Below are 16504 nucleotides of genomic sequence, written 5' to 3' on the forward strand. Positions count from 1 at the left end.
CGTCCTCTCGTTGTGGGTGGACAGTGCTTTTATCTCTGCAATAGTTTCTGCATGTTTCATTCCACTGTTTTGTGGTGCTGAAGTGCAGCCGATGTTTCTGGGTGTCTGACCCGTTTATGTGAGAATTTAGCCTTTTCTATTTCTCTGAGCTTCTCATAAATGTGTAAAGTTTAGTTCATCTTCACTTCAGAATTTCCAAAGCAACACCTAGTCAGTCAAATTGCTCCACACAATTAAAATAGCTTATTACATTTTTTTCCATTTTTGTACTATATATATGTATATTCATATTTTAAATCACAATTGTTAAAATCTATTGTTCTGAATCAGGTTCTACTGCTGCCGCAGGGACAACGAATTTCATGACACATGCCGGTGCTATTAAACCTGATTCTGATATTGATATGGGAGACCCACCACCGGTCACCTGATCCCAGTTACCGCTGATCGCAATGTGAGATTGAAGCATTTTCCATATATTTGCTTTCCACAGAAATGACAACAGTTCAGTTTCCTTCTGAGCTTCCAGAGCAGAAGCTCAGTCTGTCTAATATTTCCACACAATTAAAATGGGAAATTTGTTTATTATCATCATGTACTGAGCTACAGTGAAAATCTTGCCTGATGTACCATCCACGCAGATGGATACATTACAACAGTACATTGAGCTGATATACAACAAAATAATCACTGTAAGAAAGCATTGTGGCTGCAGAGAAAGTGCAGTGCAGGTAGACATATGGTGCAGGGTCACGTCGAGTTACATTGTGAGGTCGAGTCCATTTTATCACTCATTTGGCCTATAGCTGTAGACAGGAAGGCATACTTCAGCTTGGTGTTATGCACGTTAAGGCTTTTGTATCTCTTCCCCGATGGGGGAGTGGGTTTGCAGCAAGAATGTCCAGGTTATGAGGTTATTTGAGTAAATGGCCTGCTTTTCCAAGGGAGGGGAAGTGTAGGAAGAGTCCATGGAGTGGAGACTTGTTTCTCTGATGTTCTCTGCTCTCCAAAGTTCTCTGAAGTTCCTTGCAGTCATGGGCAGAGCAGTAGTCAGACAAAGGCGCGAAGAATCGACATGGAGCTCAGAGACCTTGGCCGTCACCCTGCCTTGTGTAGCTGGATCCTGGACTTCCTGTCAGATCACCAGCAGGAAGTAAGAGTGGGCTCCATCTCCTCTGTCTCTCTGACCCTCAGCACACATACCCCACAGGGTTGTCACTTTGGCCCTGTCTTTTCCTCTCTGTGCACCCATGACTTGTGTTGCCACCCACAGCTCCAATCTGCTAATTAAATTTGCTGACAGCACTACATTGATTGGCCTAATCTCAAATACTGATAACAATCGATCAAATGCATCCTGACAGGGCTCGGTCCAAACAAACTTTTCACGCTTCTTCAGGAGATTGGTCAGAGGAAGAGTGATAGCAGCAGAGTTCTTACGATAATATCCATCCATTCCCAGAAACCTTCTAAGAGCCTTCTTAGCAGTCAGAATAGGAACTTGAGAAATTGCTGGGAGTTTTGCCAGAACAGGAGCCAACTTGCTTTGACCTACAACATAGCCAAGACAGGTCATACTGGCATGGCCATATTCACTCTTAGCCAAGTAAACTGTAAGGCTGGCCTGGGAAAGCCTGTCAAATAGCTTTTCTACTGCAGAGATATGCTCTTCCCAAGTGCCACTCCCTGTAGCTAAGTCATCAATATAGGTATCTGTGTGTTCTCACCCTCGAATTACAAAATCAATCATTCTCTGGGATGCTCCTGGAGCATTTTTCCTTCCAAAAGGCAAAACATTGTATTCATACAACCCAGATGGTGTCACAAATGCAGAAATTTCTCTACCTCTGTCCATCAATGGAACACACCCCAATACCCTTTCAACAGATCAATCGTTGTAAGAAATTAGCTTTTCCAGCCTTATCGATGCAATCATCCACTCTAGGGATAGGATAGGTATCTGTTTTTGTTACTGCATTTACCTTTCTATAATCAGTGCAAAATCTAACACTACCATCAGGTTTGGGCACAATAATGCAGGGTGACTCCAATCTCATTTTGAAGGCCTAATAATACCATTCTCCAGCACATACTCAATTCCCTGGTCAGCCAATTTACACTTTTCTACGTTCATGCAATTTGGGTGTTGTTTAATCAGTTTAGCTTGACCAACATCTACATCATGTACTACGACCGTGGTTTGCTTGGGAACAAAGGGAAATAAATCTTTAAACTTCAAAAATAATTCCTTCAGCTGTTGTTGTTGCTTTGGCTGCAGATGAGACAACCTGTTAGCAATGTTTTCTGGAACAACCGAGTTCATTAACCTAACTGGGACCATGTTTGGCTTGATAAAAGTCTCAGACCAGTCAATTGTTTCATTCTCAGGGTTGCCAGTTTCATTTGTTTTGACAACAACACACACAGATGGTACCTACTTGTTCAAAAAAGGTTTTATCATATTTATGTGTACCACCTGTGTTAGTTTACGTCAGTCGGGTGTTTTAATTACATAATTCACATCATTAATTTGAGAGACTATCTCATACGGTCTATTGAATTTCGCCTGAAGTGGATTCGTCAACATAAGGCAAGCACCTTATCTCCCACCTGGTATTTTCTTTCTCGAGCCCTGTTATCAAACCAACACTTCATTTTGTTTTGAGAAATTTTTAAGTTTTGTCTCACTGGACTACAGGTTTTGTGTAGTTTATTTTTGAAGATCAAAACATAGTCTAACGAGTTAACATGTACATCCCCATAAATCCACTGTTTCTTTTAACAAGGTCAAAGGTCATTCTGCGACCAAATACAATTTCAAATGGAGTAAAGCCCAGTGATTCCTGTACTGACTCTCTTTCTGTGGACAAAAGCAAATGTATTCCTTCATTCCAGTCTTTTCCATTTTCAACACAGTATGTCTTAATCATTGTTTTGAGGGTAGAATGAAATCTTTCTAAAGCCCCTTGTGATTCTGTATGGTACGCAGATGATGCAATTTGTTTTGCTCCCAGTTCAGAAACTACCTGTTGGAATAATCCAGATGTAAAATTACATCCTTGAGCAGACTGGATTTCTTTAGACAAATCGAATAATGTGAAAATCTTGGTAAGAGCCCTCGCCACAGTTTTAGCTTTAATATTTCTGAGAGGCATTGCCTCTGGGAATCTGGTTGCAGTACACAGAATAGTTAGCAGATACTGATGGCCAGCTTTGGTCTTTGGCAATGGGCCAACACAATCCACTATAACTTTCGAAAAAGGGTTCACCGAATGCAGGTATAGGCCACTGGGGTGAGCTCATTAGGTTTACCCAAATCTTGACAAGTACCTTTTGGAAACTCTTATTCAGGGTAAACATAACTTTATGAGTTAAAGCAAACTGATCTGCTAATCCAGCAGATTCCTGCATAGTGGCAGCATCATTTCCATCTAAATACATCTTTCTGTCATCAGGGACACACCTTCTGAATTCTTCAATTAAAACCAACTCTTTCAAGCTGTAAAAATCATCATTTACATGTTCAGATGTGCACCAGTGGTCAAAAGACACAAATTTCTCATAAGCAAATTCTGTATGTCTGGTTCACAGATTTCTAAACTTTTGCCTGTCTGCTTCTGGGACCAACTCGTAAGCTTTCAGCACAGCCTGTTTCACTAGGTCATAATGTGTGGTGTGTGACCATGTGGTTAAGGTGTTGAACTAGCGATCTGAAAGTTCTGAGTTCGAGCCTCAGCCGAGGCAACGTGTGTGTCCTTGAGCAAAGCACTGAACCACACACTGCTCCTGCACATTTATAGCCCAGTGGCGATGACTGGGGCAGCATAAATAAGTAAATAATCAGCTGCTTCAGCTACTGTCAAAGCAGAATAGGCTTGCTAAGCCTTCCCCTTAATTACACTTTGTAAGAGAATTTTCTTACTGCTTTTCTGTCTCTCCAGCCTGAAATTGCCTCTGCCTCCATCTTTAATTTTTCTAACTTGCACTGGAGCTCAAGCTCACTAGGTTTACTTTCAGGAAACACCTCCAACTCCTCCACTTTAAACACATCCTCAGATACATAATGTTCAGCTATTATCCTCTGCATCTGTGCCCTCCTCATTGTCAATTTCACCTTAGCAAGTATTAACACTTTAGCAATACTCAATAACTCAATCCTTCTGGTGTCCTCTAATGCCTGAGAGGTTCACACTTCCAGATATCTATCAACATCCATTGCTGCTGATTTTCCACACACAAATAAATCAAAAGGGATTTATCCAATGAAATCGATATTAAATCAATCCTTAAATTTGTTCATATCCCAGACGCAGGCCCCATTTTGTTACAAACCATAACGCTTTAGAAACGAACCAGCAGCAACAGACTACTCCCAGTGGCCACACATTTTATTTCCACATCCCATTCCCATTCTGATATGTCTATCCATGGCCTCCTCTACTGTCAAAATTAATCCAAACTCAGGTTGGAGGAATAACACCTTATATACCGGCTGGGTAGCCTCCAACCTGATGGGATGAACATTGACTTCTCTAACTTCTGTTAATGCCCCTCTTCCACTTCTTACCCCATCACTGACATATTTAATTGTTTGCCTGTTTTCCATGTCTCTCTGGTGCTTCCCCCGCACCTTACTTTCTCCCGAGGCCTCCTGTCCAATTATCCTTTCCCATCTCCAGCTCTGTATCACTTTTGCCAATCACCTTTCCAGCTCTTAGCTTCATCCCACCACCTCCAGACTTCTCCTATCATTTTGCATTTCACCCTCCCCCCACTACTTTCAAATCTCTTAGTATCTTTCCTTTCAGTTAGTCCTGATGAAGGGTCTCAGCTTGAAACGTTGACATTTCTTCTCCTTATAGATGCTGCCTGGCTTGCTGGGTTCCACCAGCATTTTGTGTGTGTTGTTTGAATTTCCAGCATCTGCAGATTTCCTCATGAGTGTTATGTGTATAAATCTGTAGAAATAAATCTCCCAAACTATTGAGCTCAGGGGAAACAAGGCTTGGAGTTTTGAGATGGTAAAGTATGAAAGTTCAGTTCAACTACAGAATAGGTGATGAGAGAGAGATATTTGTAATCCAGGGTAAATGTTGAGAGAAGGCAATTATGTTGTATTCCACAGGTTTCATGGTGGTAAAACGAGACCAACAGTCACCGTAGATTTTATCTGTCATCCTTCCAAATCCACATACTAATTATCATCCGAAGTGACTTGTCATAAGGGGTATCATCTTCAAGTGAACTACCACACCACAGCCAGGCAAGGGGTAACACATAAGTGGTCTCCACAGGATATCCCAAATCAGATCCACTCCTATGGATCAAATGAGGTGACAACCACACATTCGATGTAAGGTGAATCCACCCTTGTGGGCAAAGGAAAGTTCCAAACAGTGACCCTTGGCCACTAGTTCCCTGGTTTCGACCCTTCCATTTTTCCTCCTTTGTCTCTGTCTGTCTCTGAGTGTCTGTGTCCTTGGTTAAAACTAAACAAGCTGCACACGATGTAAACAAGCTGCAAATTGGACTGATTTGTCTTTTTAATCTCTCCCTCTCTCTCTCTTAAAATGAAAGTCCACAGCAAACAAAACCTAGGGATGCATAACAATGGCCACTCCCCATTGTGAGCTGAGAGGTGTGCCAGTAGGTGGGATGACTGTGTGAATCCTTTCCCACATTCTCAGCAGGTGAACGGCCTCTCTCTAGTGTGAACTCGCTGATGTCTCTGTAGGCTGGATAAATGAGTGAATCTCTTCCCACAGACTGAGCAGGTGAACGGCCTCTCCCCAGTGTGAACTCGCTGATGTACCAGTAGGTTAGATGACAGAGTGAATCCTTTCCCACATTCTGAGCAGGTGAAAAGCCTCTCCCCAGTGTGAACTCGCTGGTGTCTCTGCAGGGTGGAAGAGTCAGCAAATCTCCTCCCACATTCTGAGCAGGTGAATGGCCTCTCCCCAGTGTGAACTCGCTGGTGTCTCTGTAGGTTGTAAGAGTGAATGAACCCCTTCCCACAGACTGAGCAGGTGAACGGCCTCTCCCCAGTGTGAACTCGCTGATGTACCAGTAGGGTAGATGACAGAGTGAATCCTTTCCCACAGACTGAGCAGGTGAATGGCCTCTCCCCAGTGTGAACTCGCTGATGTCTCTGTAGGCTGGATAAATGAGTGAATTCCTTCCCACAGACTGAGCAAGTGAATGGCCTCTCCCCAGTGTGAACTCGCAGGTGATTCTGTAGGTGGGATGACTGAGTGAATCCCTTCCCACAGACTGAGCAGGTGAACGGCTTCTCCCCGGTGTGAACTCGCTGGTGACTCTGTAGGTGGGATGACTGAGTGAATCCCTTCCCACATTCTGAGCAGGTGAACGGCCTCTCTCCACTGAGAACTCGCTGATGTCTCTGTAGGCTGGATAAATTAGTGAATCTCTTCCCACAGACTGAGCAGGTGAACGGCCTCTCCCCACTGTGAACTCGCTGATGTCTCTGCAGGTTGGACAAATGAGTGAATTCCTTCCCACAGACTGAGCAAGTGAATGGCCTCTCCCCAGTGTGAACTCGCAGGTGATTCTGTAGGTTAGCTAACTGAGTGAATCCCTTCCCACAGACTGAGCAGGTGAACGGCTTCTCCCCGGTGTGAACTTGCTGGTGACTCCGTAGGTGGGATGACTGAGTGAATCCCTTCCCACACTCTGAGCAGGTGAATGGCTTCTCCCCAGTGTGAACTCGCAGGTGTTTCTGTAGGTTAGCTAACTGAGTGAATCCCTTCCCACAGACTGAGCAGGTGAACGGCTTCTCCCCGGTGTGAACTTGCTGGTGACTCCGTAGGTGGGATGACTGAGTGAATCCCTTCCCACACTCTGAGCAGGTGAATGGCTTCTCCCCAGTGTGAAGTGGCTGGTGAGCCATTAGGTCAGATGACTGAGTGAATCCTTTCCCAGAAATTCAGCAGATGACCAGCCTCTGCCCAGTGTGGTGTGAACTGATTGGTGTGTCCACAGGTGGGATGACCAACTAAACCTTTTCTCACACACAGAACAGGTGAATGGCCTTGCCCAGTGTGAACTTGCTGATGTACCTTCAATTGTGATAACCGAGTGAATCCATTCCCACTGTCTGAGCAGGTGAAAGGCCTTTCTCCTGTGTAAAGTGACGGGCTTGCGAGTTGGTCAGATGACCGAGAGAATCCCTCCCCACAGTCTGAGCAGGAAGGATGGTCAATTGGATCCTTGCTCCACTTCTTAAATATCTAGACAGAGACAACAAAACTGTTGTGCCGTGCTTGAGCTTCCTGGAGACGAATTCCTTCTCATTTTTAACCTGTAAAAAGATTTACAAAATCCATCAATGGGTGTAGGACAACATTTCAGATGACATTACTTGAGTTGCCAAAGTTTGATCTGGTATCACACTGTTACAGTGAGGTTCTACCCAAGTTGGACAGAGAAATCATCTCCTGACTGGGCAGAGTGCTGGCATCTGGAATGACCATCAATTCCCCGATGTTCTTCCTGTCTCTATAAGAATGGGGCATTTCTGCCATCTCCAATCTGTGCCTTGGCTCAGTTTGACTCTCCCCATTGGTATAATTCCCTGTTCCCACTGAGCTGCATGGGTTCCTGGCCCCACAGTAACTGAAACACTCTCACACAAATAGTTTTTTTTGACGTGCAGCTGGGATCTTCTTTTATGTATTATTAACTTAAAGTGCCACAGTTTTAACGCCATATAAAAAATTCCTGCTGAAATGACTGGTTGGTTCACACAGCTGTCAAAATGGGTTAGAGTGAATTTTTGTATTATTTCAGGTTCTTGTCACAATCATAAAAAATTTGAACACAGAAACAGACACTTTGGGCCATCTAGTTTGTGCTGAACTATTTAAACAGCCCACTCCCACACCTCTACCATCCAGGTACCAACACAAACCTCTTAAGTTTTGAAATCGAGCTCGCATGCACCACTTGTGCTGGCTGCTCATTCCACAGCCGAATGACCGTCTGTGTGAAGAAGATTCCCCTCATGTTCCCCTTAACATTTCACCTTTCACCCTGAACCCATGGTCTCTGGTTGTTGTCCCATCCAATCTTCATGGAAAAAGCCAGCTTGCATTAACACTATCTGTGCCTCTCTATCACAATCAAATCTCACCTCAATCTTCTGCATTCCAAGGAATAAAGTCCTGATTTGTTCAATCTTTCCTTATAACTCAAATCCTCCAGACATGGCAACATCCTTGTGAAATTTCTCTGAAATCTCTGAACTTCTTTTACATCTTTCCTGTAGGTGGGTGACCAAAACTGCACACAATACTTCAAATTAGGCCTCACCAATGTTTTCTAGAAGTCAACATAACATCCATCTCTTGTTATCAGTACTTTGATTCATGAAGGGCAATGGGCTGAAATCATTCTTTCCATCCCTATCTACCTGTGATACCACTTTCAGTGAATTAAGGACTTGTATTCCCAGGTCCCTTTCTTCTACAACACTCCTCCGTGCCCGATCAGTCACTGTGAAAGACCTCCCTTGGTAGGTCAGACCAAAGTGCAACAACTCACACTGGACTGCATTAAATTCCATTTTCCATTTCTAAAACCATTTTCCCACCTGGTCCAGATGACACTGCAAGCCTTGATAGTCTTCTCGCAGTCCGCTAAACCCCCAGTCTTGTTGTCATCCACAAATTTGCTGATCCAGTTAACCACACTATCATCCAGATTACTGATATAGATGATAAACAACAACAGATCCAGCACTGATCACTGTGGTAACCACTGGTCAGAGGTCTCCAGTCAGAGAGGCAACCATCTGCTACCACACTCTGGCTTCTCCCAAATTCTCATCCAATTTACTGTCTCATCTTGAATGCTGAGTGACTGAACCTTCTTGACCAACCTCCCATATGAGACTTTGTCAAGTGCCTTGCTAAAGTCCATGTAGACAACATCCACTGCCTTGCCTTCATCCACTTTCCTGATAACTTCCTTGAGATACTCTATAAGATTGGCTAGAGCCATGCTGTCTATCCTTTATCAGTCCACACCTATCCAAATACTTACAGTATATACTTGGTTCCTGCACACACATTCCAATAACTTTCCCAGTTCTGATGTCAAGCCCACCGACGTATTATTTCCTAGTTTATTTTTACAGCCTTTCTTGAACAGCAGAACAACATTGTCTGTCCTCCAATCCTCCAGTACCTCACCTGTCACTAAGGATGATTTAAATACCTGTGCTAAGGCCCCGATAATTTCTGCACTTGTCTTCTGCAGGGTCCTAGTGATCAACTTGTCAGGCCCTGGGGATTGATCCACACTAATTTGCCTCAAACCCCTCCACCTCTGTAATCTGTACAGGGTCCATGAAGTTGATGCGGCTTTGCCTCACTTCTATAGACTCTGTGTTCATCTCTTGAGTAAATACGGATGCAAAAAAAATCTCCCCAAGTCTATGTTATCCCTTTATATGGATTACCATTCTGATCTTCCAGAGAATTAATTTTTTCCCTTTCAATCTTTTTGCTCTTAACATATCTGCAGAATCCCTGAGGATTCTCCTTCACCTTGTCTGCTGGGGCAACCTCATGCCTTTATTTCTTTCATAAGTGTTCACTTGAATTTCCTGTATTTCATAAGTACCCCATTTGTTCCTCTCTGCCTGTACCTGGTATGCACCTCCTTTTTATTGATCTGGGAGAGGAAAGCCAAAGGGGTTATAGATCTGCATGGTGGGAGGTGGGGGTAAGGAGGGTTAAACTAAAGTTGCAGGGGGAATGGGAGCCTGAATAACAGAACAGATAGTGGAGAGTTTTTGGAGACAGATGTTGTTCAGGCCTCAGACAAAGTCAGGAATGAAAAAGTTGAGCATGGTGCAGTGAATATGCTGAGCCCTGTATATTTCAATACAAGGAGCAGCATAGGAAAGGCTGATGTGTTCAGGGCATGGATCAACACCTGGAATCAACACAAGGATCTGGCAACTGTGGACTGGGACAGGCTGCTTTATGGCAAAGGTGTGCTTGGTAAATGGGAGGCTTCAAAGCGAAATTTTGAAAGTAGTAAGCGGGTATGTCAGAATAAAAGGTAAAGATAGAAACTGTAGGGAAACTTGGATTGCACGAGATATTGAGACCCTGGTAAAGCACAAAATGGAATTGCATAACAGGGATAGGCAGTCAGTTTCTTATGGAGTATAAGAAATGCAAGAGAACACATAAGAAATCAATCAGGATGGCTAAAAGATGGCATGAGGTTGCTGTCACAGAAAAGGTGAAGGATAATCCTCAGGGATTCTCGTGATAGATTAAGAGCAAAAGGATTGCAAGGCACAAAGTTGGTCCTATGGAAGACCGGAATGGCAATCCACGTGTGGAAACAAAGCAGATGGGGGAGATCTTAAATATTTTTCCATCTCTATTTACTCAGGAGATGGACAAAGGATCTATGGGAGTGTGGAAAAGCGGCATTAACCATTTCAACCCTGGGGAAAAAACACTCCTCTGGCCACTCACACGCTCAATACCCCTCATCATTTTATACACCAAAAAATCTCTCTAAATATAAACAAGGAAATTATACATTGCACAATCTACTTTCCATGATTCAGTACATTTACACAGACAGGTGTGTAAAAAGGGCCCAACGAATACCAGGGACAAACAGGCCCAATTCACCAGAACCACAAACTGTTCCTGCTGCTACCATCCAGGAAATGGTACCACAGCCAAAGGAGCAGCAGGCCCCGGGACATCATCTTCCACCAGGCCATCAGTCTGATTAATTCATGCTGATACAATTGCATTTCGATGTTATATTGACTGTCCTATGTACAAACTATCTATTATAAATTACTATAAATTACACATTGCCCATTTAGATGATGTAAGGTATATATTTCTACTCCTCATGTTTATGAAATATGTATCTAATAAAGTCAAATCAATTCACCCTCTCCACTATCTGTTCTGTCATTCTGGCTCCCATTCCCCCTACAACTTATTTTAACCACATCACCCCCTCCCCTGCTCACTATCACTAGCAAGTCTTACCACTAGGATATTCATCCCCTCTTGTTCTGTTCCTCTAACTAACGAATCCCCTATCAGTCTTTTGACTTTCCTCTGCCAGGTCATTCCCCCCACAGCTTCTGAAGTGGTCCACCTGTTGTTGTGTGAAATGGCCACAAGAGTACTCTGCGATGCCTATTTAACCTCATTCCCCTTCCTGACTCTCACCCAGTTTCCTGTGTCCTGCACCTTGGGAGTAACTCACCTCTCTTCATGTCATATCTATCACCCCTTCCAACTGCTGGATGATATGGAATTCACCCATTTCAAGCAGCTCATTGAAGTGCAGGGTTACAAGTTGCAGCTGGATGCACATCTTGTAGGGGAGGGCATCAGGGACACTACAGGTCTCCCCTCCTTCCCTCGAATAACCCTCTAATTTGTAATAACCAGTGTGCAGATAAATCTTGTACTGTGTATTTTTTACCCAGTGACAAGATGTGCACAGTGAATTTTATATAGAGAGGTATTCATTTTCACAGCTAGCAAATCACTGTCAATAGGAACTTTGATCTCCTCTGGGTTTGATCGAGTTCATCTGCACTCTCACACAACCTATGTAGCAGGCCTGTAACAGGAAATGCAGGAGTTTCTCACCAAAGCTTTTGCACATTGTCCATATGTGGTTTGCTTGCTAAATTACGCTTTAAGAAGTCAGATTTCCAAATATCACTCCACTTCTTCCCACTTGCAAATTCTCCAGCAACTTTTGCATCACCAAAATGCAAACAGGCATCACTAGTTTCTGTGTTCTACATATATATTCCCCCTGAACCCGTCCCCAATGACTGACGGTGGTGAACTCAGTGAATGAAATCCCAATGAATATGAAGGGAAGGGCAGTAGTCTGTCTCACTGGAGTCTGGCACATTTGTGAAGTGAAAGCTACTTGTTGCCCAGGGCAAAGGTGTTTGATATCATAATGTACCCAGAGAGAATGGGACAAAACATGTTCTTACCGGTAGAAAAGTCCAGAGCAAGAGGAGGTAGAGGAAGCAACACACACAAAATACTGGAGGAGCTCAGCAGGCCAGGCAGCATCTACGGAAAAGAGTACTAATGCTGAGTTCCTCCGGCATTTTGTGTGTGTTGCTTGGAATTCCAGCATCTGCAGATTTTCTCTTGTTAGTGATTGGAGGTAGAACAAAGGTGATTTTCTCAACTGCTGATGTAAAAGATTTTGTTCCCTTTCTCCGAGTTCCTAATCCTTGCATTTAGATAGCTCGAGCTCAGCTCTGTCTGAGAGATCCATCGGTTCCCATTCCCTCATCAGCCGGAAGCTCCCCGGGGCCCGTGTACGGATCGTGGGGCTGAGAGAGAGGGAAGAGGACAGGACTGTCCCGGGATTGCTGCCCACGGTGTCCGAAATTCAGAGGAATTATCCTGAAGTCGGTATTTAAGATAAAAACACGGTTAATCGCTCTTACCTGCAACCGACATTTTCAAATCCTTCTGTGCACTGCGCGCATGCGTGAAACTCAGGGACGGCCTCAGCCTGACGCCTGCGCATTTCATCGGCGCTTCAGCGCCGGCGAAATTCTGAACGAATTGCCCTATGGGTAATCACGGTGCCATTAAAGATTTCTGCAAGCACCGGTTCAATGTCCATAACTCATTTTTTTTTATCTTGGGTATAGAAAAAATCTGCAGCTGTTTTAACGCAGAAAGCGGCTCCCATAAGCAATATACTCAATATCAACGTGTATCTAATGCCAAAGTAAAATGCAGATATAAAACATAGGAGATTCTGCAGTTGCTGGAAATACTGAGAAAACATTTTCTATGTATTCCTCTCCAAAATTTCTGCCTTATCTGTTGATTTCCACCTGTGTTTTGCAGAAATTAACCACCTTTTTTTTCAATCAACCAGTTTCCAAATGCTTCTAATCTTTCACTTTTAACCCCTGACTCAGGCTGGCAAATCTTCGGTTTCTGACTCTGCACCATCGAAGATTCACTCGCTAGTCTGCTGTCAGACTTTAGAGGTGCATTGTATTTCGAGACCGCAGGTTCGTTTACTGTGAGTGTCGCTTTAAGTGGCTGAGTGAGGCGGGGCTGTGACGTCAGGAACAAGCTGCGGCAGCGGGAGCGGGAGAGGGAGACAAGCTGTTGGAACTTCAGCGTGTGACTGCTATAGGCTGCAACTCTTCCATGCCCAAAAGGTTGGGTTAATCTCATCATCGGCACGCAGTGCACAACGGATGTGTGACTGTCACTTCGTATCATCCATATGTGTGGATTTGCTGGAGTATCCTGTGATATCACTTTTGTTGGCCCTTACCTGGAATCGGGGTGTTCTGTGGTAATCACTTGAAGACGATATTCCTGTGACTGTCACCTGGTGATATTTCTAAGTGGATTTCGGAACTAATCGACGGATAAGATCTTTGGCGACTGTTATTTCGTTTACCCAGCGTGGAATGTGTGTGGAATTCTTCGTAATTGCCTTCTCTCTACATTCCCTTTATTAGTAACTACGCTATACAGCAATATAAATGCAGATATATCAAACAGGTTAGCAATAATTGTGTGTGTGTGTGTGTGTGTGTGTGTAAGTAAGTAGGAAAGTCAAGCTTCTTCACGCCTCGGGGTGAATGGATACCGTCTTACGGTGATGAGTGAAGTTCGGTTCAGTTCGTGGGATTGAGTCGAGTAGTGATGGAGAGAGAGAGGGAGAGTTTTGAGTCTTCAGGTAAGCTGACGCCGTCGATAGTCCCGTCGTCCTCCGAAATCCTTTAGAAGTCACCGACTGTGACACTACAAACGGGACCGTTCTTCTGTGGTGGAGTTATTAACCCAGGCGAGGGATGGACACACGAATAACTCCCCACCGGTCACAGCCTTTTCACACTGCGAGAGCCACTGATCGATGCTCCGGATCGATCTTCCAAAACCCACCTTTTTCTGTGGACACAACAAAGCTCATTCAGTGTCCAAAACCATGTGTCTGGAGGTCTATCAGCGGACCTCCTACTTATCTCACCGTGCTGAGCCCCAGCTGTCCATCAAACAGTTCCTCCCTTCTCTCTCTGTAAGAACACAGAAGCTGACAGTGTCCTTGTAAAAGTGTCAACAAGCTTGCAGAGAAAGCATAACACCATCTCCGAGCACTCTCTCTCTCTCTCTCTCTCTCTCTCTCTCTCTCTCTCTCTCTCTCTCTCTCTCTCTCTCTCTCTCTCTCTCTCTCTCTCTCCCTCCCTCCCTCCCTCCCTCTCTCTCTCCAACAAGGTGTTCGGTGTTGAACAACATCTCCCTCTCTCTTTTCAAAAACACAGTTCGGATGGGCAAGTCAGGACCCCGTCACAATACTAATAAAGATAGTGGTTTTAACATCGAAACCAGACTCCAATAGTGACCTATTGCTGCTGGTACGTAACAATTGTGCTGTCTGAGGCACAGTCCTTTAAAATTGGTGAAAATTACCTAAAACATTGAAAAGAGCAGGGAAGAAGGAGTTTAACCAACTTCGTCCAGAGCCCTGAACAACGTCACAGCCACAGTGAGCTCATCGTCTTGTTCAGCCGGAGAAAATCATGCAGGAAATTCATGCAGGTGTCTAAGATGATGAGAGGCATCGGTCGTGCGGATAGCCAGAGGCTTTTTCCCAGGGCAGAAACGGCTAACATGAGGGGGAATTGGTTTACGCTGCATGAGAGTAGGTACAGAGGAGATGTCAGAGCTAAGTTTTTTAAGCAAAGAGTGGTGTGAGTGTGGAACGCACCGCCAGCGACGGTGGTAGAGGCGGATACAAAAGGGTCTGTTAAGAGACTCTTGGATAGGTACATGGAGCTTAGGAAAATAGATGGCTATGCGGTAGGGTAATTTTAAGCAATTTCTAGAGTAAGTTACATGGTCGGTACAACATTGTTGTAGATTTCTGTGATTCTAGACAGTCAAGGGAAATCTCCTATCCCACGGAGTGGTGACTAGTTGCAACCTGTCATCTCAGGGAGAGTGAGAGGGGAGCGGCAGGGATAGATTTTCATATACTGATATGGAACAGAAACATGGGCAGGGACCAGCTGGGCTGAGTGGACCTCTCAAGCGAGACACGGGATTTGATACAGAACTGATTTATCATTCACAGATCCACAATATTAAACACCAGTCTAGTTTAAGGCTAACATCAGCAGAACCGACTCCTCCAATGCTCAGTGACCAGGGTTCAGTCCTGGGTGCGATGAGCAGCCGCAAGAACTGCAGAATCTGACAGTGACAGTCCCTCATGAACCTGCAGCTGCCTTCAGTCACCGTGATGGTTAAACATTTAACACGGAGCTGATTTGAACTTCCTCCCTGATATGAAGTTGCTGGTATTGCAGCAGCTGGGATGATTGAGTAAAACTCTTTGCTCACTCCGGACAGAAATGTGGCCTCTATTTATTGTGAACTCACCGGAGCATCACAAGTTGGATTAACTGAATGAGTCTCTTCGCACACACGGAGCAGGTGAACGGCCGCTCCCAGTGCGAAGCTTTTAGTGTATCTGCGATGCCCGACTGAATCCCTTCCAAAACGAAAGCCGGTGAATGACGTCACAGTGCTCTGAACGTCATGGCGATGTATCCAATCAGATCACGGACATGGACACGTGTTCGGGCTCTCCTTGTCGCGAGTGGGGCGCTGACTTCTCCAGCATCTCCGCCTCCACATTCAAGGATCGGCGGCATTCAAGCGCTGGTGAACTGACAGATACAGCGGAAATATCGTGCTGTTGTGTTTGTGATTCCCATACACAAATCCTTTGACTTTCCTACACGGCTAAAAGCTTACAAAGCACGTCGGTGGGTGAAGGACAACATTTCCACTCAGATTATTTAGTTTCCATGGTGTCTTCTGAGAAAAACACTGTCACAACTCAAAACAACTTGGGGGGACAAGACTTCATCTTCTAACTGGCCACAGTTCCGGCATCAGGAACAATATCAAACTCTCTGCCTCCCGCTCTGTATCAAAATGGATCATTCCTCCCCTTCATCAGTCTGTGACTTGGCTCAGTTTGTCTGTCTCCTTCACATTCTGAGCATGCGCCACACACCCACTGAGATCACATTTTATTTACACGGCTGTGACCAGAGACTTTCTGATTATTATGTCCCTCCCGGCATTTGACGGTGGTAAACTCAGAGTCAGCAATGGTATTGAACATCAGGAGTAGGTGATTAGGCTTTTTCGTTGGAGATCGATAAACTGCCGGTAGTGTGTGTCTGGATGAGTGGGTCGTTTTCAGACTGGAAGGAGGTAGCGTTTGGAGTAGCACAGAGATCAGTCCCTGACCACAGTTGTTCACAGTTTAATGTCCTGGCGGAGGCAGCGAGATGTGAAATGTCCCAGTCTGATGGTGAGGCAGAAAGAGTGGAGTTGGGGGAGGGGTGTCTATTCACATGCAATTTCGTAGCTTTGCAATCAGTACATAGTGCACTGTGGGGCTGCAG

General features: G+C 44.6%; 1 protein-coding gene across 1 annotated transcript; it reads right to left on the reverse strand.

Annotated features, from left to right (window-relative positions):
• Positions 1-493: 493 nt before the first annotated feature.
• On the reverse strand, positions 494-12563 carry LOC132386696 (zinc finger protein 229-like). The gene is made up of 2 exons (XM_059959053.1): positions 12497-12563; positions 494-7318 (listed from the first exon to the last, which is right to left on the reverse strand). The coding sequence occupies exon 2, from the start codon at positions 6905-6907 to the stop codon at positions 5684-5686; it is 1224 nt and encodes a 407-aa protein (XP_059815036.1). The 5' UTR covers positions 6908-7318; positions 12497-12563; the 3' UTR covers positions 494-5683.
• Between the last annotated feature and the right edge of the window lie 3941 nt (positions 12564-16504).

This window comes from Hypanus sabinus, unplaced genomic scaffold (genome assembly GCF_030144855.1).
Source record: "Hypanus sabinus isolate sHypSab1 unplaced genomic scaffold, sHypSab1.hap1 scaffold_126, whole genome shotgun sequence".
NCBI classification, from domain to species: Eukaryota; Metazoa; Chordata; class Chondrichthyes; order Myliobatiformes; family Dasyatidae; genus Hypanus; species Hypanus sabinus.